This window comes from Delphinapterus leucas, chromosome 12 (assembly GCF_059928025.1).
Source record: "Delphinapterus leucas isolate spDelLeu-1000000601 "Yukka" chromosome 12, BTC_Dleu_Yukka2, whole genome shotgun sequence".
Taxonomy (NCBI): Eukaryota; Metazoa; Chordata; class Mammalia; order Artiodactyla; family Monodontidae; genus Delphinapterus; species Delphinapterus leucas.
Window position 1 is genome coordinate 21,494,793 of NC_143140.1, and position 23,586 is coordinate 21,518,378.

The 23,586-nt window shown below is 37.8% G+C and overlaps 1 protein-coding gene across 6 annotated transcripts in view; it reads left to right on the top strand.

The window, feature by feature from the left end:
• Positions 1–23,586, top strand: part of BCKDHB (branched chain keto acid dehydrogenase E1 subunit beta) — a 245,088-nt gene that overhangs the window by 34,986 nt on the left and 186,516 nt on the right. For all 6 annotated transcript variants that reach the window (XR_016395131.1, XM_089921767.1, XM_089921768.1 and 3 more), the window contains exons 4-6: positions 13,119–13,252; positions 13,474–13,629; positions 16,057–16,165. Coding sequence is in view for 5 of the 6 variants with exons in the window: in XM_089921767.1 (XP_089777893.1) it covers positions 13,119–13,252; positions 13,474–13,629; positions 16,057–16,165 (399 nt within the window). In the remaining variant the exon portion in view is untranslated. The remainder of the gene's footprint in view (positions 1–13,118; positions 13,253–13,473; positions 13,630–16,056; positions 16,166–23,586) is intronic.

Below are 23,586 nucleotides of genomic sequence, written 5' to 3' on the forward strand. Positions count from 1 at the left end.
TATGAATGAAGAAACTGAAGCCCAATCCAAGATCATACAGATCAAAAGTGGTGGAACCACATCTGAACCCATGAGTTCTGACTTGGAGTCCACAGTTTTAACCATCATGCTAACTAGTGTATATACCCCAGACTTCCCATCTTTATCTCCCACTACTCTTTCTAATCCATTTGTACTTCAGCTGCCTTGATTCACTTCCCAACTCTGAATTTGCACTTTATTTCTTGCCTCTGTGCCTTTGGTCACACCATTCCTTCTTCTATCTGTGCCTATTGAAATTCTGCCCATTTTTTCAGGATCCAGTTCCAGTGTGTTCTCCTTCATGAAACTTTGCGTGATTCCTCCAAGCCTGAAAGAATCTCTCCTTCCCCCTCCTCTAATAGCATTTTATTTTTACATCGCTTTCTTGTATCATAGTTATTTATATTTGACTTATCTCCTTATTACATGGTAAGTTGTTTGAATATTTAAAAGTGTAACATTGTTTAAATGGTATATTACCTCTGTCATTTGTAGCATCCAACTACAGTGCCTTGTATATGGTCACATACATATTGGGTAAATATTTATTCCACTGGGTAAAAAAAATTATATAAAAACAATATTTTTCACTGGGTCAGAGTTAAAGCTCTGATGGTGTCAAAAGGATGCAGGGCTTGATATTATTTCTTGCTACATCCATCTAATAAGCTTAGAGGGGTGAGAAAGGGAGGGTGGGAGGGAGGTGCAAGAGGGAGGAGATACGGGGATTTATGTATACGTATAGCTGATTCATTTTGTTATACAGCAGAAACTAAAACACCGTTGTAAAGCAATTATACTCCAACAAAGATGTTAAGAAAAAAAAAAGAAAGGTATACTTGAGATATCTCACTCTCTTAATATATCCTCAGTTTATCCTACATCTTAGGATACAACTCATTTGTTAAAGATCTTATCTAAGTTGCAACAAATTGAGCACTTCATTCATCTTTAAAAAAAATTTTTTTAATTGAAGTATAAATGATTTACAATGTGTTAATTACTGCTGTACAGCAAAGTGATTGTTACACACACACACACACACACACACACATACATATATATTCTTTTTAAAAATATTCTTTTCCATTATGGTTTATCTTAACATCTCATTCCAATGTTTCATATTTTTAGTAACCTTCAATCTGATAATTGCTAAGAGTAATTGCATTTCTTGGCAAACAAAAGGAGATCCAACTTCTAAGTTCCCAAATAATTTTATTTTACCCTTTAAGATTTCTTTATAATTCATTAAAAGTAAAAAAAATCTCTTTAAAATTTATGCCCAACTTCTAAGAGTGTAGCAAGCAGGAAATATTGAATTTTTTTGAATAACTCTATCATAATTATGATCATGTGAACTGTGAAGTTGAGATGGTCATTTGGAGATACTCGGTTGAATCTGAACCGATGTGAGGACTTTACTTGAAATTTCCCTTATATCTAATAGCTTCCCTTTCTCTCCACCCCTTTTCCTATAAGATGGATGATGTAAAGACTGCTTGACACTTTACCATTAGTAACATCTCAGTTTTATGCACAAGTTTGGAGATTTTATACTGCCTTTTCAGGGTAGAAACATGTATACGTTTATGCAGAGTAATAGTACTATACTGCAATGGAATTAATTATTGAATCAAAGTTTGAAGCACTTTTTTTTTTTAAGATTTTTTTTTTGATGTGAACCATTTTTAAAGTCTTTATTGAATTAGTTACAATATTGCTTCTGTTCTGTGTTTTGTTTTTTTGGCGGAGAGGCATGTGGGATCTTACCTCCCCGACCAGGGATCGAACCCTTGCCCCCTGCATTGGAAGGCTAAGTCTTAACCACTGGACTGCCAGGGAAGTCCCTGAAGCACCTCTTTTAAAAGTTCTTTTAAGGAAATTCTCAAGTGTTTTCGTGACCATTTTTAAAATCACTGTTTTAAAGATGCTTCTAATTTTACTTTGTTGTTGGTAAGTAGATTATATACTGTGAAGGCTTAAACCAACCATCTTATTTGCTTTAGTTTTTGGAGAAATATCTGAGGGAATTTCAGGACACTGTTCATAAAGAATTTTTACATTCAGATTAAATGTTCAGAATTATTTTGCATCCGTGACTGTGTTGCCAGATAATTAAGGTCTAATTAGATATATTTTAGCATTGATGAGTTGAGTAGTTTGCAGTAGCCAATTTAGGAAAGAAACTTCTCCAATAGAATGGAGCAAGTCTTGATAAAGGAAACAAGGCCACACTCAAATCAAAGCTCAGTTTCCTTATTTGAAGATGTGGGGCTGGTGGGAAGATCTTCAGTAGTACTAGGATTTTGTGCTTCTGTAATTTGTTTTTCTGCTTGCTGTCCTTTCATACCCAACCATAATTGTTACATGATCCTTAAGTTATTTCACAGATTCTCTACCTAGTTTTCCCTTTTGATTTAAAGAACATATTTTCCCCCTGTGGAATCCCTTATAGGTATAACTTTGAACTTTTTTCCTCCAGTAGATAATAGGAGTGTTCCTATATGCCCTTCCATTTAAATAAAGATTTCTAAATTAAAGATTAATTTACCCCATGATAAGTTGTTTTCTAATGATAGTGCTTTTAAACAATTGCCGTACTCTCCTTGGGTAATTTATTTTAAAAACCATCGTTTTTTTCAACGTATTCCTAAGTAGAATTGTTCTTCTAAAATTGAACAGTGGAATTATTTTATTTGACATTTTCCTAAGATTTTTTTTAAAGATTTTTAAATTATTTATTTATCTATTTTATTTTTATTTTTGGCTGCATCGGGTCTTAGTTGCGGCACATGGGGGATCTTCGCTGAGGCACGCTGGCTCTTCGTCGTGGTGTGCGGGCTTCTCTCTAGTTGCAGCATGTGGGTTTTCTCTCTCTAGTTGTGGTGCACAGGCTCCAGGGCACATGGCCTCTGCAGTTGTGGTGCGGGGGTTCCAAAGCGTGTAGTTTGCGGCAGGCGGGCTCTAGTTGAGGCGTGCAAACTCAGTAGTCGTGGCACATGGGCCCAGCCGCCCCACAGCATGTGGGATCTTAGTTCCCTGACCAGGGATCGAACCCGCGTCCCCTGCACTGTAAGGTAGATTCTTTACCACTGGACCACCAGAGAAGTCCCTTCCTAGGATATTCTTTCTCTAACTTGTGTGAGCTAACTATTCTGGGAGTTTTCACATTTTCAGTGAGATTTAAAATTTGAGGGTTTTAATATCAGTGATAATCTTAAAAAAATAATATAAGCATATCATCTGGATCACTTGCCATGTAATCAAATATTGCCATGTGATAAATTGGTGTTTGTGCTGTGTGAAGGCCAGCTACTTCACAGTGTCTGAAGTATATGAAGCATTCACTGAACTTCAAATAACTGTTCTAATAGCATCCCTGCATGCCATACCCAGAGGAACCAGCATTATAGCAATAACATGTTCAAGTTACAGACAGATGAATTTAATAGATTCCATTTAACTTTCAACCATTCATTAATAGTATATCCGTAAGTACACACTGAAGAACTTTCTATACCTGATTCCAGCGATAATTGAATAGATACGCATTTAATGAGGATTTCAACATGGTTGTGATACCAACTTTATCTGGAAGTAACTTCCTTAAAATTAGCATTCAAGGAATGCCGTGGGTATTTTTTTTAGTATGAGGTCTGATTATCCTCAATTGTCATAGAAAGCCATGAGGTTACGTATACTATTTTGTGCAGTGAATTTAAGTGAAAAGGCATTTTTTTTTATTAGAATGATTAAGTAGAAAAAAAATCAGAAAGATTATAGATAGAATCCTGTCTGAAGCTACGTTGCTACAGCAGAAAACCATTATTTGTTATACTCCATTTTTGCTGTTAACTTGAGTTGAATTGCTTATGCAGTATTTTTTTTCGTATTTAAAAGTTTGCTTTGCCTTTATCTTCTTATCAGGGTAATAAATGCGGAGTTTAATTTTGTATAAATTAAAATATATTAAAATTGATTTAAGTTGACATTAGGAATGCAGAGTATATTTTTCCTTTAAAAGTTGTCCATCTAATACTTGGTTTGAGAAGTCCTGGTCTATGATATTGAACATTATTGTATCATAATTATAGTGGCTAACCCCAACCAGATGTTTCCTATTTCAGTTTCTATTAGATGATTTTATAATTTCCCCTGATTTTGGCTATCATTTCTTATTTTAATGTTATTTTGGTCATTTGTTTTTTTCATTCATTCATCTGTTGAACAGATATTTTAAAAATTTGTATGTCAAGGACTATTTAAGGCACTAGAGATGATTGAAGATAATTCTCCTCTTTATGCCTGGGTGAGTCTATGGTCTCTCTTCACTGTCACATTTTCCCATTCTTTAAATGAAAAATGTCATGTATGTATTACTACATTTTCAAGTAAACTACTACCTGCCTTGCTGTCATATCTATGTGTTTTGAGCACTTGGTGGGACATTACTACATCCTGACTGTCATAGACTAAGTGCCTTTTCAGCCCAAGCTTGATGGGCCTTTTAAGCCTGTTCATTCAAGTAAAACTATTGAATGCCCACTAAATTCAAGACGTTGTGCCAGGTACTGTTGAGTGTTCAAAGATGAGTGAGATAATAATCTGTATTCTCAGTAGAGGAGCTCACAAATTCTAATCCGGTCATTGAATCCTCGGAAATGATTTGGGCTTTGCTGGATCTGGACATTGTTGGTTCTGCACCTAGAGTTGTAGGCTCATTGGTTACAGTGGGACCTTCTGCATTTCATCTATGCATTCATTCAATAAACATTTACTAAGCACATTTGCTCCTGGTTGATTTTTATCCTTTTTAATTTTTCTGTCTTATCTATTTTAATAACCCAGATCTCTTTCTAGGAGTATTCAGAATAATAAATGTAGAATCTATAGAACAAAACTCACAAACAGCACTTTCTAGCTATTGTTGCCTGGAGGCTACAGTTTGGAGAATGTTACTGTAAGATCATTGTAAGCAGAGGTAAACTTACTCAATCTGGAGGCCTTGGAACTGGCATCTTCTGGAACCATAAATATAGTGCTGCTTTCCAGGGAAAGCAGGGTTAATCAGAAGATAGGGGCTGATTATTAATCATCTATATTCCCATTTTACTGTTAATTTACAGGATTAATTAATCAGACTGTCCAGAGTGATGCAGGCCCAAGGATGGCCTTGGCCAACTTGTGGGATGTCTGCAGTCGTAATGACCCTTTTGAGTTGTCCGTAGGTGGGCTGAAATGACCAGGCCTTTATACTCTCACGCTGACTAATCATTGGATGTTGGCCGCCAAGCATGACCCTGAGCTTGGAGGTCAGTGTAGTTGAGGCTGAGAGTACTCTCAGCAACTGGGGCTACCAGTTCTTCATGGACTGGGGGGCTGGGCTGCATGCATCAGTGCCCACCGCAGGCAGTAGACCATGACCGCTACCTTGATGGTAGGAGTGCCTATTCGACTCACTTTTTCGTTTTTCTAGTTATGGGTCATGAGTAGCCGAATTTAGTATGCTAGCATATGGCAGATTAGTTATGGCCAAGGTGGTTTATATTTCCCCTATTACATTATACACTTTATATACTTTCCACCTAAGTATTAACATTCCTTACCTCCAATAATAAGTCTTGGTTTACTGAGGACAATCCTGTTTTCCTGGGACTGCTCGGTTTAGGCCTGTTGATCAGCTAACATCTGTTAATTATTTTTGGTATCCCAGTACTCCCAGACATATTTCAGTTTGGAAGATAACTTGTATGCTCGTCTTACCTAGTATGTTTAGAAACATTTATTTGCATATTTATCTTCTAAATGTCTATCTGGCCTGTTTATCTAATGAATGCAATGTTCTGTTCTTTTCTACCTCTGATTTTAAGAATAGAAGTGATCTGGATTAACTTTGTACTTTTGCTTTATTTGACCCTCAAACAAATGCTTTTCATCTTTATTAAATTCTTCACCAGCAAACTTTATATCACAACATATTCCAGAAAGTGTGTGACTAAAACTACTGGGATATATTACCTGCCCTGTTAAAATTGTGTCTATAATGACATTTATTTCCCGTGTTCTGTATCTTAGTCACAAATGTTTACGTCCTTGTTTATCTTTCTGCTCAAGGAATCTGGGACTTGAGTGCTTTCTCTGATGGAGTTGATCTTTTTTCTGGAAGGATGTTCTGACCTATTCAGATTTGTGTCCTAAGGAAATCCTAGTTCCTTAGATAGAGGTGGCCAGTTTTAGAGCTGCCTTTTCAGAATTTTTTATTGGGAAAAATTTAATTTTACCCTAGGTGGATTTAATAACTTACAGGACCACTTTATTCACAAGAAAAACTCTAATTTAAGACTAGCTATGCGTTCCAAACAATGTCTAGGCATTAAAGATACTGAGATCTTCAATTTTCTTAACCTACCAGGGGGTAATTTGTTGTCACCTTAAACCATGCTGCCGCTTTTTCCTAAGTGTTGTTTCTTTGCACTCTTTTTACTGTTTCTGGTCCACAGTTGTGGCCTAGATGTTGTCATAGGGAACGGGGTTCACTGGTGGATGCAGTTTGCCCATCTGTGATTCTTTGGCCAGAGAAGTCAACTGCTGGTGATGTTTGGCATCATTTAGTGGATGACGTCTTTAACAGATAGTACACTGCCAGTGGTGTCAAACTTCTTATCACGTTCCCTTTACAAAAGAAAAGCTGCTAGAAAGTGGTGGTATGACTTTATACTTAATCTGCAACAAATGAGAAGTTGGAGTCAGCTATTTAAATGATCAGCCATCTACACTTGTGCATTCTACACATATTTTTATTGTCTCAGGGGATCATGGAGTTACACAAAGATATTAGCCCAAAAGTTAAGGAAAGTTACCAAAATATAAGAAAGTGGCATCTTGTATGAATATCTTTTATTTTTATTATTAAAACTTTTTTATTTTTTAAATTGAAGTATAGTTGATTTACAAAGTTGTGTTGGTTTCTAGTGTAGGTCAAAGTGATTCAGTTACATGTATATATATATTCTTTTCCATTATGATTTATTACAGGATATTGAATATAGTTCCCTGTGCTATACAGTAGGACCTTGTTGCTTATCCATTCTCTATATAATAGTTTGTATCCGCTAACCCCAAATTCTGAATCCAACCCTCCCCCTCCCCCCACTTGGCAACCACAAGTCTGTTCTCTATGTCTGTGAGTCTGTTTCTGTTTTGTAGTTAAGTTCATTTGTGTCTTAGTTTAGATTCCACATATAAGTGATATCATATAGTATTTGTCTTTCTCTTTCTGACTTACCTCACTTAGTATGATAATCTCTAGGTCCATCCATGTTGCTGCAAATGAATATCTCCTATTCTTATTATCTGTATATCAATAACCATAAGTTTATCTGAAATGTTAATCTTACTCAGTTGTCTTAAATTCGAAAGAAGTAATTCAGGTATTATTTATTCTTTTCTGACCCAGTCAACGCTGTCGGTCATTGAAGAACTTTTAGTAACTGCAGTCCCACCATCATCTCAGTTGGAAGCCTCCCCAGCTCTGATGTCTACCTTGAACCTGCCCAGCTCACTGCCTCTAGTGCTTTGACTCCAACGGTCGTTTGACCTTATTGATTCTTAAAATCCACGAATCCCACCACCCTGTCACTGACTCTTACTCCCCCGATGACTTTTCTTCTCTTTACACCCAGTTTAAATTCCATGCCATGATTTGCTTGGCAAAATCCAATGCCAGTTAAATCCATCTCTGTCTAAATCCTAAATCCTGGGCTGAATATTGCTGGAACAAAACATGTCATCTTGCCAACTGACCTCACTTTCCATTCAAGACTAGTGATCTCCACAGCCCACTCATGCTGCATGTTCCTGTTGCATTCACTCTTCCATTTTCCCAGATGACTATTTCATACACTCTTTTCTCAACACTGCCTCCCCTGTCCTTACTCTTAGCTAATAATCTAGTTTCAGATTTTACTAAGATAGATGCAGTGAGCATAGAACTTTGGCAGGCTCTTTCCACTGCATCTTTCTGTGTACCAGCATCAGTACCCGCAAATGCTTTCCTCCTGCACTCTGAATGAACGTCAGGGTTCTTGTCACCTCTCCATACCAGACCCTTGCCTCTGTCATCATCGCAAACACATGGTTCCAATCGTTCTTCCTTCTCTCCATTTCATTAATCTTCTCAATCATCAATGTCCCCCTCTCTATTGATCATTTCTATCAGCCTGCAAATATCCTGTTATTTCTTCCATCTTAAAATAATCCCTCTATTGATTCCATATTCCTCTCCAGCTAGTTGTTGTTCCTTTTCTCTTCTTTCCTTTACAGCTAAATTTCTCCAAGTAATTGTCATTATTTCTTGTCTCCAATTTCTCTTCTCCCATCCCTCTTGAATTAGGCATTTGTTTTCTCCCTCTCTCCCACTTGGCAGACACTGTTATGTCTGGGTCACCAGTTAGAAAACCCTCAGCCCTCATCTCACTTTCAACGGGAACAGGTTGGTCTTAGAATCACTTGCTTCATTTGACTTCTAGGCCAGCACATTCTACTATTTTTCCTCCAAACTCTGGCTTTTTTTCGTTCTCAACTTTGCTGATTATCTTTCATGTCTTTTTAACACTGGGTCTCTCCTTTCTCTAGGTACCCACTTAAATGTACTTGGGAATCTCATCCAATCACGTGTTTTTTTAATACAATCTTCATGCTGAAGACTTTCAACTCATATATCCAACAGTCTAATGAGTGGCTTTACCTAACGTCTGAAGGCATCTCAAATGTAACATCTCCACAACCGGGCTCCTGGTTTCTCATTCCAACATGCTGCTTCCTAGTTTTCCCTTCCTTGGGCAGTGGTAACTCTCTCCTCAGGCTACTCAAGCCAAAAGCCACTGAATCATCATTAGCGTTTCTCTGACTCATACTCCACATCCCTTTCCCTTTCCTCGGTAAATCCTTCTGACGCTATCTTTAGACTATATCTGGAGGCTCTTATCATCTCTTACTGGGATGATTGCAGCATCCTGTCATCAGTCTTGCTGTGTCCACATTTGCCTATTTACAGGCTGTTCACCAAATACCAGCCAGAGGGATCCTGCTGAAATGCAACTTGGAGGATGGCGTGACTTTGCTCCATGGCTTCCTGTCTCACTCACCTACTTACTGACTCACTCATTCTCACAGTCAAAGTCAGACTGTTTACAGTGATCCCCCCGAGACCTCGTCTGACCTGTGCCACTGCCCCAGCCCATCCTTTTAACTCTTCAGCTTCATCTCTTACCACTATTTCTCTTACTCCATACCAGGCACTCTGGTCTTCGTACCTTTCCTCTGAAGTGCTAAACATATTTATACCCCAGGACTTTTGCACTTGCTGGTCCCTCTGTCCAGAACACTGATGCCCTGGGATGTACTCACGGTACATTTCCTCACTTCCTTCAACTCTTCCTTTAAATGTCACCTCTCAGTGGTGCCTCCCCTATCTCCCTGTTTAAAGCCACAGGAGTTCCACTTCCTCTCCCCTGATCACTTACTCCCTGTGTTATTGTTCTCTGCAGCTCTTGTCATCATCTAATACGCTATGTATTTTACTCATTTATTTTGTTTTTATTGTCTGTTTTCCCCGACCAGAATCTAAGTTCCATGAGGATAGGATTTTTTTGGGTTTTCTTTGCTGCTGTATCCTCTGCATCTAGAATAGCATCTAGACAATATTAGGTACTTTGTAAACATTTGAATACATGTATGAATTATTTTTGTCTTTTCAGTATCATGATTGGTCTGTTACAGATATGAAACTGAGCCATAGGGAGTTTAGTAACTTGTGGTGATAGCACTTAAACCCAGATCTGTCTTAACTCATAGCGTAATCCCTGTATGTATTCATCCACCCATTGGGATACTATGTGTATGAACTTTATGTTAGGTTAATTGCATTCTAAAGTAAAGGAAGTTATCAGTATTGTGCATTTTATTTGTACTCTTACCCTCAATCATGACCTGTTTGGGAGAAAATAGAAACAGATTTTTAAAAATTTTATACTTGCTTTTCTTCTTTTTATTTGTTTTTTTTATTTTTTTAAATTTTTTTAAGAAACAGATTTTTATTATTTAGTTCATGTTGAAGCAGTTTCTGTTAGAGCATAGAAACTTGTTGGCGAGAGCTGTTAAACAGTTTCCTCAAACTGTTTTGGAGTAAGAGTTCTGAGAAACTCAACTTTTGCCTCTTAGCAGCAAAAAAGGCTATGTTTATTGAGATGAAAAATATCTGAATCCGGGCACTTGATGTAGCAAAGAATAGATAGGAACCCTGCTCATCTGGTTACGGTGCTTGCGGTATTCAGGGATGTGGATTCCACAGGTGGCAGCTGGAATCTGTGTTCATTTTCTACCAGTGAATTGTTCTTGGTCTAATGGAGGTGTAGATCTTCAGCAGTTATCAAGCTACTTGCAGTCAGATAGGAAACCGATGAGGGATGGGGGTCACAATTTCAGAAGGTAGTCCCAGATCATGATGACAAACTAAACACGAATCCTGATTGGTCCCCATACTTTTCATCCCCTGGCCAGACTGTGGCCACTGCTTGTGTCCATCCAGCTCCCTGAAATGAGAATTTTTCATGAAATACTGATACTGGTTGAGAGGTGGTAAAATTTCAAGTGAGAATTGAGTTGTATGCTAATAACATATCCTGCGGATTAATGGAAAACATAAGGTGTTTATCAAGACGCTTTCATTGGAAGAGTGTCTAAAAGTCTTCAGTGGGTACGGCTGACATCTCTGATCAGCCCGGTGGGTCCCAGCTCTTGTCATCTGCGGCAGGCACGGGGTCAGCCGAGGGTTTGAGCAGAGTGTATGCACAGGTTTTGGGGGGCCCCCATGGAGTGCCCTGTTTTGAGGGACTTAGTGTCTCAGGTTCCAGCCACTGGCAGCCCCAGACTCCATTCCCTGACACCTCAGGTCAACAGGACTGAGTCTGTGTGTCTGAGTTCTAGCTGTCTCATGTCAGCCTGGGGAGTCCCCCACTGGGAACAAGCCTGATAAAGGTGGGGCCCATCCTGCATGTGCTTCCTTTCTTTCAAGGGTCAAGTCTCCTTCTGTTCAGACCTGCTTTTCGGTTCTCTGACACCTTTAAGTAGTTGTTATATTCTGTCCAGATTTGTAATCATTAGATGTGGGAGGGCTAGTGTGACAAAAGCTACTCTGCCATTACTGAAATGGGAACTTCAATAAGTTGTGACACATAGTTTTTTCATTATCATTCAGTGCAAGATACTTTCTAATTTCCATTATAATTTCTTCTCTGAGACATGGGTTATTTAGACGTATATTTAAAGTTTCCTTTCCTAACACAAGGCTTAAAACAATTTTTTTTGAGGCATAACTGACATATTAGTTTTAGGTGTACAACATAAGTGGGTATTTGTATACTTTGTGAAATGATCACCACTATAAGTCTAGTTAACCTCTGTCACCTCACGTAGTTAAAAAATTTTTTCTTGTGATGAGAACTTTTCAGATCTACACTCTTAGAAACTTTCAGCTATGCAATACAGTATTATTAACCATAGCCACCGTGCTGTACATTACATGACTGATTTGTTTTATAACTGGAAGTTTGTAGCTTTTGACCACTTTCACCCATTCCCCAACCCTCCTACCCACTTCTGGCAACAAGCAACCTGTTCTCTGTACCTATGAGCCTGGTGTTTTGGTTTTATTTATTTCTTTTTTTTTTTCTTCAGATTATACATATGAGTAAAATCACACGGTATTTGTCTTTCTCTGTCTGACTTATTTCACTTAGCATAATACCCTTTAGGTCCATCCATGTTGCAAATGGCAAGATTTCATTCTTTGTTATGGCTGAGTAATATTCCATTGTGTGTGTGTGTTTGTGTGTGTGTGTATGTGTGTCTATCTCTCTCTCTATCTACCCATCTATCTATCACATCTTCTTTATCCATTCATCCATTGATGGACACTCAAGTTGCTTCCTCCATATCTTGGCTGTTGTAAATAATGCTGCAGTGAACGTGGGGGTGCAGATTTTTTTTAAAACTTTACTATTGATTTCTAGCTTAATTCCACCATGGTCTGAGACTATACTATGTAGGATTTTAATCCTTTGGAAGTTGTTGATTGGATGTATAGCCCACTCTGTGGTCATTAGTGTCAGTGTTCTCTGTTTACTTGAAAAGAATTTGTATTCTTAGTTCTTGGGTGTAGTATGTCAATTAGGTTATGTTTGTTAATCATGTTCAAATGTTCAATAGTTTTAAACTTTTTATTTATTTATTTTTTGCGGTACGCGGGCCTCTCACTGCTGTGGCCTCTTCCGTTGAGGAGCACAGGCTCCGGACGCGCAGGCTTAGCGGCCATGGCTCACCGGCCCAGCCGCTCCACGGCACGTGGGATCCTCCCAGACCGGGGCACGAACCCGTGTCCCCTGCAACGGCAGGCGGACTCCCAACCACTGCGCTACCAGGGAAGCCCTTAACTTTTTATTTTGGTGTGCTTTTCCTGTCAGTGAGACTGGTACATGAAAATCTCCTACTATATTGGGAATTTTATCTATTTATCCTCTTAATTCTGTTAATTTTTTCTGTTTATTTGGAGCTTGTGTTATTAGATGACTATAAATTTGGAATTATATCCTCCTTATGAATTGAACCCTTTAACAGTATGAATTTTCCCTCTTTATCTCTGGTAATGCCTTTTCCCTTAAAGTCTACTTTGTCTGCTATTAACGTAGTGACATCAGCTTCTTTTGGTTAGGTTTTCCATTGTGCGTTTTTTCCTTCCTTTTCTTTACATTTATCTTTTGAGTGTTTTTTTTTTTTTTTCAGTAGTTAGGTTTTGGTTTCTTGTATCCCAGTGTTACAATCTTTCTTTTAATTAGGATATTTAGATTATTTAGAGTTAATATAATTACTATGTTTGCATTGAAACCAACCATCGTACTATTTCTTTTCTGTTTCATCCATATATTCTATGCTTTTTTCTTCTATCTCACCATTATTAACTCAGTGAATTTTCAGTTGTATTGTGCATTACATTACTCTCTTTTGTCACATTAAGATGACTTTCATTTCTTTTGTAGGTAAAGATAGAGTTTTTAACACCCCATTGTGTGAACAAGGAATTGTTGGATTTGGAATTGGAATTGCAGTCACTGGTGCTACCGCCATTGCGGAAATTCAGTTTGCAGATTATATTTTCCCTGCTTTTGATCAGGTAAGAAGATTGCATTTTACCATAATCGAACCTTTCTAAGGGAAGTCAGTGAAGTATTAAAGAATTATCTCCACTCTCCCAACCCCTATCTTAGGAACTTTTTGTTACCTTTGAGCTATTTTGTTATGGACATGTATTTAAAGATCAAATAAAATGGCTTATGAAAATGGATGGGAAAAAGGGACTCATTGTGACATGTCCGTTCTCTCTTTCCCCCTCAGATTGTTAATGAAGCCGCTAAGTATCGCTATCGCTCTGGGGATCTTTTTAATTGTGGAAGCCTCACCATCCGGTCCCCTTGGGGCTGTGTCGGCCATGGGGCTCTCTACCATTCCCAGAGTCCTGAAGCTTTTTTTGCCCACTGCCCAGGAATCAAGGTATTCTCACTTATGTACTTTATTTGCTCTCCATTTGATGTTTCTGTTTTGGTTCATTCGATTAATATTAACTAATATGGTTATCTAGAGAAAAGCAATCAGGATTTTTGGAATTTATGTGAACTTAATTGTTTTTAAGAAAGAGAGCTTTTATTTCATTTAGATTAAGCAGCCAACATCCAGGTTTATAGAATATTTTCCTTGAAGCAGCACTGGCTTTACCCCAATGTGAATTTCATAGACTTCAAATAATAAAACCGAGAACATAGTTTATCTTCCATCTCTTTCAAAGCTCTCCTTCTTTCTTTCTTTTTGTTTTTTTTTTTGTGATAGAAATCATCTTTATTTATCAAAATAACATATATTACCAAGACATGAAAAATGAAACTGACAATTATACATTCCTATCAATCAAGTTATACATTCCTACATTTGTCAAGTTACACATTCCTATCAGTCTTTGGCAAGTTTCACAGATTTGTTCAGCAAAAAGGCCTTACTTGCAAATTCCATTTGAGCAGAAAGCTTGGTTTCTTTCTCATGGGGCTTTCTCACTTAACAGTTGATTCTGGAGTAATTTTAATAAATCTACTGCTTAGTGCATATTTACCTCAAAGTCACAGGAATAAAATTTTGCTTTTAGTCTATTTCTTACTTTTAAATAGACCGACAGAAGACTTGGTTACCTAGGTATGTTTTCCAGTCCAGGGTAACGTAATACTTGCTCAAGCAATTAATTTTGAAGCATCTCCCTTTTGCAGCCTTCCACAATAATCTTAGGTCTTCCAAAACAGCTTGGGTCTTTTGATTTAAAAAATATATATTTTTTGCTTATTTTATGTCTTAAATTTTTACATTATCTTCTTTTCTATTTTCTGAAGAGCTTTCCAGGGAATCAATATAAAAACTCATAGATATTTCTACCCAGAGCTTTATGTCTGGTTTTTGATAACATTAGTCGTTTGTAAATATGTCTATGTTTTATTGTTTTTTCTACCAGATCAAAGTTGTAAAATTTTGTAGCTAAGTAGGGGTTGCATAATTTTTCAATGTAAGCTAGAAATGGTAGGTTGGGACAAAAACCACATTTGAGGCAAGTTATTTTTGTGCTTGAGCTGAAGATTGATTCACATTTAATGTTTATGATGTTACCCAGTTTTTTTAAGAGCAGTTCTTTTCTCTCACCCCTACCTCTCTCCCCCCATGCTTTCTCTTTTATTTTATCCCAAATGAGAATATACATATAGTACAAAAGGCTAAAAATAAATACATGAAGAAAGCAGATGAATAAAATCTAAAATAGGAACATAAGATAAAGACATTGTGTGCTATGATGAGCAATGTATTTAACAGTCTCTTTTCGGAAAATAGTGAGATTTGTGTTATTTTATTTTTTAAATAAAACTTCTTCAATAAAATGGTATAAAAATGATTTTGAAAGCCAAATATAGTTTGCTTCAAGGAATCTTATTTGAGTCTTTGTGATAAATTCAGGTTTATTTTAATGATAACTCTTCCTATGTAATAACATCTTTATGTAGTTATTTAACAATCATTAAACTGGACAAGAGTTTGTGATTTGAGGCAAAATGGTGTAGAAATTAAGAGCTTCGTCCGTCAGAACAGGCAAGAATCCTTGCTTTAGCAATCGAGGTAACCTTGGGCGGGCTGCTTGTCTCTCTTTAAGCCTCAGTCTCTATTTCTAAATTGGGGAAAATAATAATTGCTACTTCGTGGGGTTGCTATGAACATGAATTAATCCACATAGTGGATTAATCAACAGTTAACACGTATGCTACCTGCTGTTATTACCATCATCTTCCTCATTATCAGTCTCATTCTCAAGAAGGTCCTGAGTCCTTTCCCCAACTGGAAATGTGCAATGTCCACACTTTTCTTTTAGCTTTGCAGTAACTGCACATTATATTACCTGGATCATAAAGTTCAGTGGATTATTTTTCCACTTAGGAAATGAAGGCCAGATTTTTCATGGGAAAGGAGGAGATTTTGGCATCTTAAAATTGGAGAAGAGCGTTGCGTGCCTTTGAAAAGTACCAGTTGGATATTAGTAGAAAAGATTTCTTTATAAGTAAATACAGGAAGATATTGACAAATTTACTTTTTTGTTTCGATGAGTGCTCTTTGTGGTTTCCTTTTATTTTTTATGTATGTGCCAGTTTAACTCCTTGAGAGAATAGCAGTATCTTAATTACCAGAATATGGTGGGCATCTGATAAATGTTTGTGGAACAAATGGGATCATTTTGGACAATATGTGAATTTTATGACAAATGGTAATTAGTCTAGAAATACAAGATTTCTGTATTTAATTAGTAACAATTGGTCATTTAAATATCAACCCTTATATGTGAGTTTACTGGGATTCATTTTCACTGAACTTGTCTTAAAAAAAAATCTGTTTTTGCAGGTGGTTATACCCAGAAGCCCTTTCCAGGCCAAGGGACTTCTTTTGTCATGCATAGAGGATAAAAATCCTTGTATATTTTTTGAACCTAAAATACTTTACAGGGCAGCAGGTAAATTTTTCCTTTATTTTATATTTATGAACATCTTTATACATTTTGTTTTGCATAGCTCAAAATTATAATTTTTCTTTCATAAGCTTGATTTATATTTCCCTGTAGAAAAAAAAATTCTGTTGTCTTCTATATTTAGTTTGTCCTCAGCTGTATATTTTAAGTTAACTTTAGAGAAAATCCATCTAGCTATTTAAATTTTGATTTTGGAAACAGGGAAGCAATGTGAAGTGGTAGCAAGAAAGTAGGGATTATGTTTGGCTACATAGTAGATGCTAAGTAGATGTGGGTCGAGTGGAAGAGGTTGAGTGGAAACGGTAGCAAGAAAGTAGGGATTATGTTTGGCTACATAGTAGATGCTAAGTAGATGTGGGTTGAGTGGAAAAGGTACTAAATAATATCAAATGTCCTTTTAGCTAAAGTGTCCTTGTAGGTCTTCATCTAAATTAGGATTCCTTTGATAGTGAAGGGAGCACTATTAGTTTTGTAACATCAGGTCTACACTGGGATGAGTGTCTAAGGCAAACTGAAATGTTTGATCACCCTCTTTCTAGCTCAGAATCATAATTCTGTAAACACTCATCTATCATTGCTTCTTTATCAGCCATAATGGACTTTTAAACATCAAACTGTTTATTCTGCCTAAAGTGTATTTTATTTCAAATTCAGGATGCTTTGGCAAACCATTCTTTTCCTCGAATAGTTAGGCTTAAAACATTTTGTTTTATTGTGATGTGAATTACGTACATTTAAATACATATGCAGAGATTGTAAGTGTTCAGTTGGATAGATTTGACAGTCCTCTACATCCACGTAACTACTATGTAAAACAAGACTGGAAAACTTTCATTGCTCCAGGAAGCTCCTTCCTGCCTCTTCTCTGCCAATCCATTCTTCCTACCCCAAACTTAGCCACTTTCTGATTGCTTTCAGCATGGATTAGTTGCATATGCTTTGGGCCCTCATATTAAGTCATACAGCGCTGTATATATTCTTTTGTGTTTGCCTTCTTTTGCTCAGCCTAATGGTTTTGAGATTCATTCATATTGTTGCTTGTATCAGTGGTTTATTCCTTTTTCATTGCTGAGTAGCATTTCCATTGTGTGAATATATCACAGTTTATCCCTTCCCCTGTTGATGGACAAATGATCATCATTGTTTTCAGTTTTTGCCTATTTTGTACAAGGCTGCTAGAGACATTCTTACACGAGTGTTTTTGTGAACATACTGTTTCTTTCTTTCTTTCTTTCTTTTTTTTGGCGATAAACATCCAGGAATAGAATTGATGTGTCAGAGCAGATTGAATGTTATAAGAATCTACTGAAGACTTTTTCTAAGTGGTTACGCCATTTTGCATTTCTGCGGGAAATTTATCAGAGTTCCAGTTGCTCTTCATTTAAGCATACTTTAAATTGAATCTCTACATTTTGGGGGAACTCTGTAGTTATCTATATCCCATTATGGAATAAAAAATAACAAAAGAATTTATAATCTTGAGGTGAAAAGGAAAACACCAATGTTATATACTGAGTAGCTATTTGATTTCTAATTACTATGAATACCCTATAAGTATTATATTTGTAAGGCCAACCAATTCAAGCTAATCAATTAATACAAGTTTTTTTTTTTTCCCCAGTTTTTAATAAATGGAGACTAAGTAACATTTGGAAAAGTACTATTCACTTTGCTCCGGATTTTGATATCAGGATTGGTGAGGGAAATGTTTAATGTTATAGAATTCCAGCTAAGAGAAGGAGCTTGAGAAATTTGTTGTAGGTTTGGCCCTGGGAGAGATTATGGAAGACCCTGATGAGGATCGAGGCTCAAAAGTTTTTCAGCTTTTTCCCTGTGATTGTTTATGTGTCATTTCAGGGATTCTTAACTGAATCTTTTCTTGTCCCAGTAAAGACTAAAAAAGAGTTTATTTCATAGCTAGAGAATTTCTCTGCCGAAGAAAGTAGGCTTGGAAAAGAGTTAGCCACTGAAATCTTTATAGGAGTGTTCTCCAGGTGGTTATCAAGCTTGATCCCTGTGCCAGCAGCAGAAGCACTGTGGGAGCTTATGAGAAATGCAGGCTGTCAGGCCTCAGTCAGTTCAAGACCTACTGAATCAGAACCCCTGGGGACGGCTCAGCTCATTCTGTCTTCACAGCCTTCCAGGTGCTTCTGACTCATACTAACTTTTGAGAACCAGTGCATAACGTCAGTTCTAAAGCAATAACTATCTCCATTTATTTTTTATAATTCTTGGTTCTTATGTAGAATTCAGGATGCTTTTTTTTTTATTGGAGCATAATTGCTATACAATGGTGTGTTAGTTTCTGCTTTATAACAAAGTGAATCAGTTATACATATGTTCCCATATCTCTTCCCTCTTGCGTCTCCCTCCCTCTCACACTTCCATCCCACCCCTCCAGGCGGTCACAAAGCACCGAGCTGATCTACCTGTGCTATGTGGCTGCTTCCCACTAGCTATCTATTTTACATTTGGTAGTGTAGGTATGTCCATGCCACTCACTTTGTCACAGCTTACCCTTCCCCCTCCCCATATCCTCAAGTCCATTCTCTGGTAGGTCTCTGTCTTTATTCCTGTCTCACCCGTAGGTTCTTCATGACATTTTATTTTCTTAAATTCCATATATATGTGTTAGCATACGGTATTTGTCTTTCTCTTTCTGACTTACTTCACTCTGTATGACAGACTCTAGGTCTATCCACCTCATTACAAATAGCTCAATTTCGTTTCTTTTTATGGCTGAGTCATATTCCATTGTATATATGTGCCACATCTTCTTTTAACCCATAGTTTTCTTAGCCTTGGCCTCTGGTTCAAATCCGTATCTTGCAGCTGACCATATTTTGGTTTCTGCTCTTTTGTGGGGACGGGGATGTGAACAGGGGCTCTGAACATCCTCACGCTGATTCTGCAGTTGCTGCCTACATGCAGCCCCCTTTTCTCTAGCTCTGTCTGCTCATCTCTCAGATCTGCTTTGCACTGGTGGAGGAAACTCCAAAATTAAAGTTGTTTGGAATGATGTAAAACGGAACGGCATATTTTGATTCAATAATCTGGATTATTGTGCTTTGTGGAAGACGTTTCTGTATTGACAGAGTCCAATAAATAAAAGAAGGTGCTTTAGATTCATTTAAAAGATCGGAGTAGCCTGATAATTTCTAAGTGGTAATAATAGGAAGACTTGTAGTATCCATAAACACTAACTTAACAGACTGACTTTATTATTTTTTTTAATTGGGGTATAGTTGTTTTACAATGTTGTGTTAGTTTCTATTGTACAGTGAAGTGGAGTTTCCTGTGCTATACAGCAGGTTCTCATTAGTTATCTATTTTATACATATTAGTGTATCTATGTCAATCCCAATTCATCCCATGCCCCCCTTTCCCCCTTGCTGTCCATACATGTGTTCTCTACATCTGTGTCTCTATTTCTGCCTTGCAAACCGGTTCATCTGTATCATTTTTCTAGATTCCACATATATGCGTTAATGAACGTTATTTGCTTTTTCTCTTTGTGACTTACTTCACTCTGTGTAACAGTCTCTAGGTCCATCCACGTCTCTACAAATGACCCAATTTCGTTCCTTTTTATGGCTGAGTAATATTACATTGTGTATATGTACCACATTTTCTTTATCCATTCAAATAGACTGACTTTTTTTCTGACATTCATTCATCTTGAATTTCTAGCATACATTTGGGAATAGTCAAAACAGAGGAGACTAAAGATGTGAACCTTTACATTTAAATTTTTTTTTTAAAGTTCATGTTGGGAAAATTCACAGAGTAATAAATATAGATGTGTATTCTTATATTACAAACACGATGCTGATAATTCCTTGTAAAAATGGGAGTTGTGTTTATTGCATAATAGCTCATTTAGGTTAATTATCCAGTAATCTTAACTAAATGCGACATGGTCAAGTATAAGGAAGGCCATAAAAGCTAACTTTTAAGTAGCCTAAGGCAATGTTTATAAAATCTATGCATTTAAGTCCTCATTTTATTTATGGAATAGTATCTTAAATACATAGATATAGTCATGAGTTATCCAATTTCAAAAAACTAGGCTAACAATAAAACCCATTATAAGACCTTAAGTACAATGGAAATTTATCTTTCTCTCACATAAACATCCTGGTTGGCAATGCAGTGGTGCCTTAGTCATCAAGGTACCAGGGACCTTCTGTCTGGTTTCTCTGTTGTCTTCAACATGGTCCCAGATGGATGCTCCACTCCCAACGTCACATATACATTCCAGCCACCAGGAAGGGGTGAGGGAGGTGGAAGGGGAAAGGGAGGTGGAAGGGGAAAGGGAGTCATCTTCTCTTTAAAGAATGACTTGGAAGTTGCACATATTAAATCTACTTACATCTCATTGGCCAGAACTTAATCACAGGGCCACACCTCGCCACAAGGGAGGCTGAAAAAGTAGTTGGGGGCTTCCCTGGTGGCGCAGTGGTTGAGAATCTGCCTGCTAATGCAGGGGACACGGGTTCGAGCCCTGGTCTGGGAGGATCCCACATGCCGCGGAGCAACTAGGCCCGTGAGCCACAGCTACTGAGCCTGCGCGTCTGGAGCCTGTGCTCCACAACAAGTGAGGCCGCGATAGTGAGAGGCCCGCGCAACGCAATGAAGAGTGGCCCCCGCTTGCCACAACTAGAGAAAGCCCTCACACAGAAACGAAGACCCAACACAGCAAAAATAAAAAATTAGTAAAACTCCTACCTCCAACATCTTAAAAAAAAAAAAAAGTAGTTGGGTACTAGGCTAAAGACTAAAAATTTTATTGTTACACAGTGATGGGAGACACATATTGACAACTACCAATCTCTGTCACAGTTGCTTGCGTGGTTTCCAAAAGAAGTTACACATTTTTAAATTTTTATATATTTTTTATTTTTTAAATTATTTTATGTTTTTTTTGAGGTACGCAGGCCTCTCACTGTTGTGGCCTCTCCCGTTGCGGAGCACAGGCTCCGGACGTGCAGGTTCAGCAACCATGGCTCACGGGCCCAACCGCTCGGCGGCATGTGGGATCTTCCCAGACCAGGGCACGAACCCGCATCCCCTGCATCGGCAGGCGGACTCTCAACCACTGCGCCACCAGGGAAGCCCAGAAGTTACACATTTTAAGGAGGGGATAGAACTCTTAGGAATAATATGGTTTGGCTCATAGTCTACTTCTAGGAATCTATTTCAGACATACACTGAAAAAAGTCTGAGAAAATGTTACTGTTCATTATAGCGCCATTTTTAAGAACAAGGACTGGAAATAACCCATTCGTCCATCACTAGGGGATTTGGGCTTGGTTGAGTAAATTAAACTACATTCTTTTGATGAATTACGCTGCAGGTCTTTAAAGAAGTGAGACAGATCTCTGTATACTGCTCTGTCAGTCAGGGTTTGATCAGAAGCAAAACACTAGAAGGTATTATATTTATATACAATATATGCAGTTGTAGAAGCTAAATAGTCCATGAAAGGTTGTTGTTTCTGTGTTTGGTGCTGTATCTTGAAGTTTGCAGGACAGACTGTTGGGAAGGGAAGATGGACATGAAGCAAGGTAGAGCCAGGACAAACTAGAACCTGCTTGGATGGATTAGAGCCCAGGGGGCAGTCTGGAACTTCTGTCCATCTCTCACCACCGCCAAGGCTTAGTGTGAGAAAAAGATTGCTTTGATAGGAGATGCTTCAAACAGCTAGGAGGCTGTTTGAACAGCCTGTCCAAGAAATGGTGGGGGCTTAATTAGCAGACAAAGATGGGTTAGAAATTTGTTAGATTGTATGAAATATTTGTGTCTAAGTAAATTTAAGAAGGGGAAAGAAGAGGGAGGGGTCAAGAGTAAGTGTAGAGTAAGATTTCTTTGTCTGGTAGTAATGGAGGAGTGGTAGATACCCTGCAATAAAAGGTGTGTACGTGTGTGTGTGTGTGTGTGTGTGTGTGTTTATTAATTTTTATTGGAGTATAGTTGCTTTACAATGTTGTGTTACGTTCTGCTGTACAGCAAAGTGAATCAGCTCTACGTATACATATAGACCCTCTTTTTCGTGTTTCCTTCCCATTTAGGTCACCACAGAACATTGAGTAGAGTTCTCTGTGCTATACAGTAGGTTCTCATTAGTTATCTCTTTTATACATAGTAGTGTATATATGTCAATTCCCATCTCCTAATTCATCCCACCCCTGTTTGTTTGTTTATTTTAAATGTGTATGGAGCTGGCTTGGAAGTTAGGACTCTGGAGTCTTGAAATAAGTGAACCTCAGAACCCTGGGATAGAAGCGAATGCCCAAATCTTCCAGAAGGTATTTGCCTGGTCCTGGAAACATTGAGCTTTTGCTCTGATGACTCCATGGAACAGGGACAGGAGACAAAGTCCAGGACCTACTTTAGGTAGAGAATGTACTAGGAGCCCTTGCTTAAAGGTGGGACTCCACGTGTCACATCCACGGTGTGAAGTACAGAAGTGGCAGGAAGAAATATTACCTGTCTTGACTTTATGCTGGTGGAGAGAAAAGAAGAAATCTCTAAGAATTCCGATCACAATATGACCCTTACACAGGATTACAATTTCAATATGTGGCCATAAGTGTGGTGTGAAAACTCTTAAGCAGGTAATTTAATTTAAGTGGTTCCAGGTTGTTGGAGCCCAAGAGAGCTGTCAGGAGGTAACAAAATCCTCTCTGGAGTCACTTCAAGTCAGGCCTCAGAATAGTCCTACAGGTAGAGTTCCACAAAGAAGATAGAGTCCCCTTGAGTAAGTACAAGGAAAGGAAGATACAGGCCCCTCAAGACTTCGGATATTAGAACCAGCATATAGACACTGCAGAAAAGTAGGCGTCACATCAAAAAAGGAGGCTTTTGAGAATATAAGCAGTAGACAAGCAAACCTGAAGAACAGAATGGAGTGTTTAGTAAAGAGAAATAATAAATGAAAGAAAAAAAATCTCTGGTTTAACCAGAAATTATAAATAGAGAAAGGAAGAACTGGTAAACTAGAAGACAAGATCAAAAAAATTTACCAGAATGTAGTCTAGAGAAACGAAGAGTAGGAAAATAGGAAAGATGTTGCGTATGAAGGGACAGTGAGAAAGTGTAAATATATCTAAGGAACAGAGTTGAGCGCGATTCCTAATAATGCTCACTAATAGAATTTTACTGACAGAAAAGTAATTCCCTAGCAGTTGCCACTCTTTACAATCAGAACTAGATTGATGCAGTTGGAAATATTTCAGGGAAGCCTCAGCTATTACCTATTTTCCCCTCCAGCAACCTCATTAAGATGGTATTTTCCCAAGTCTGGAATTGTATTCTCTCCTTGATTCCTGCAGTAAAGTATTTAAAGGATACTAGGTAAGGAGTTCCTTAGGAAGCTAAAGTATTAGGCATCCAAAAAAAGGTAA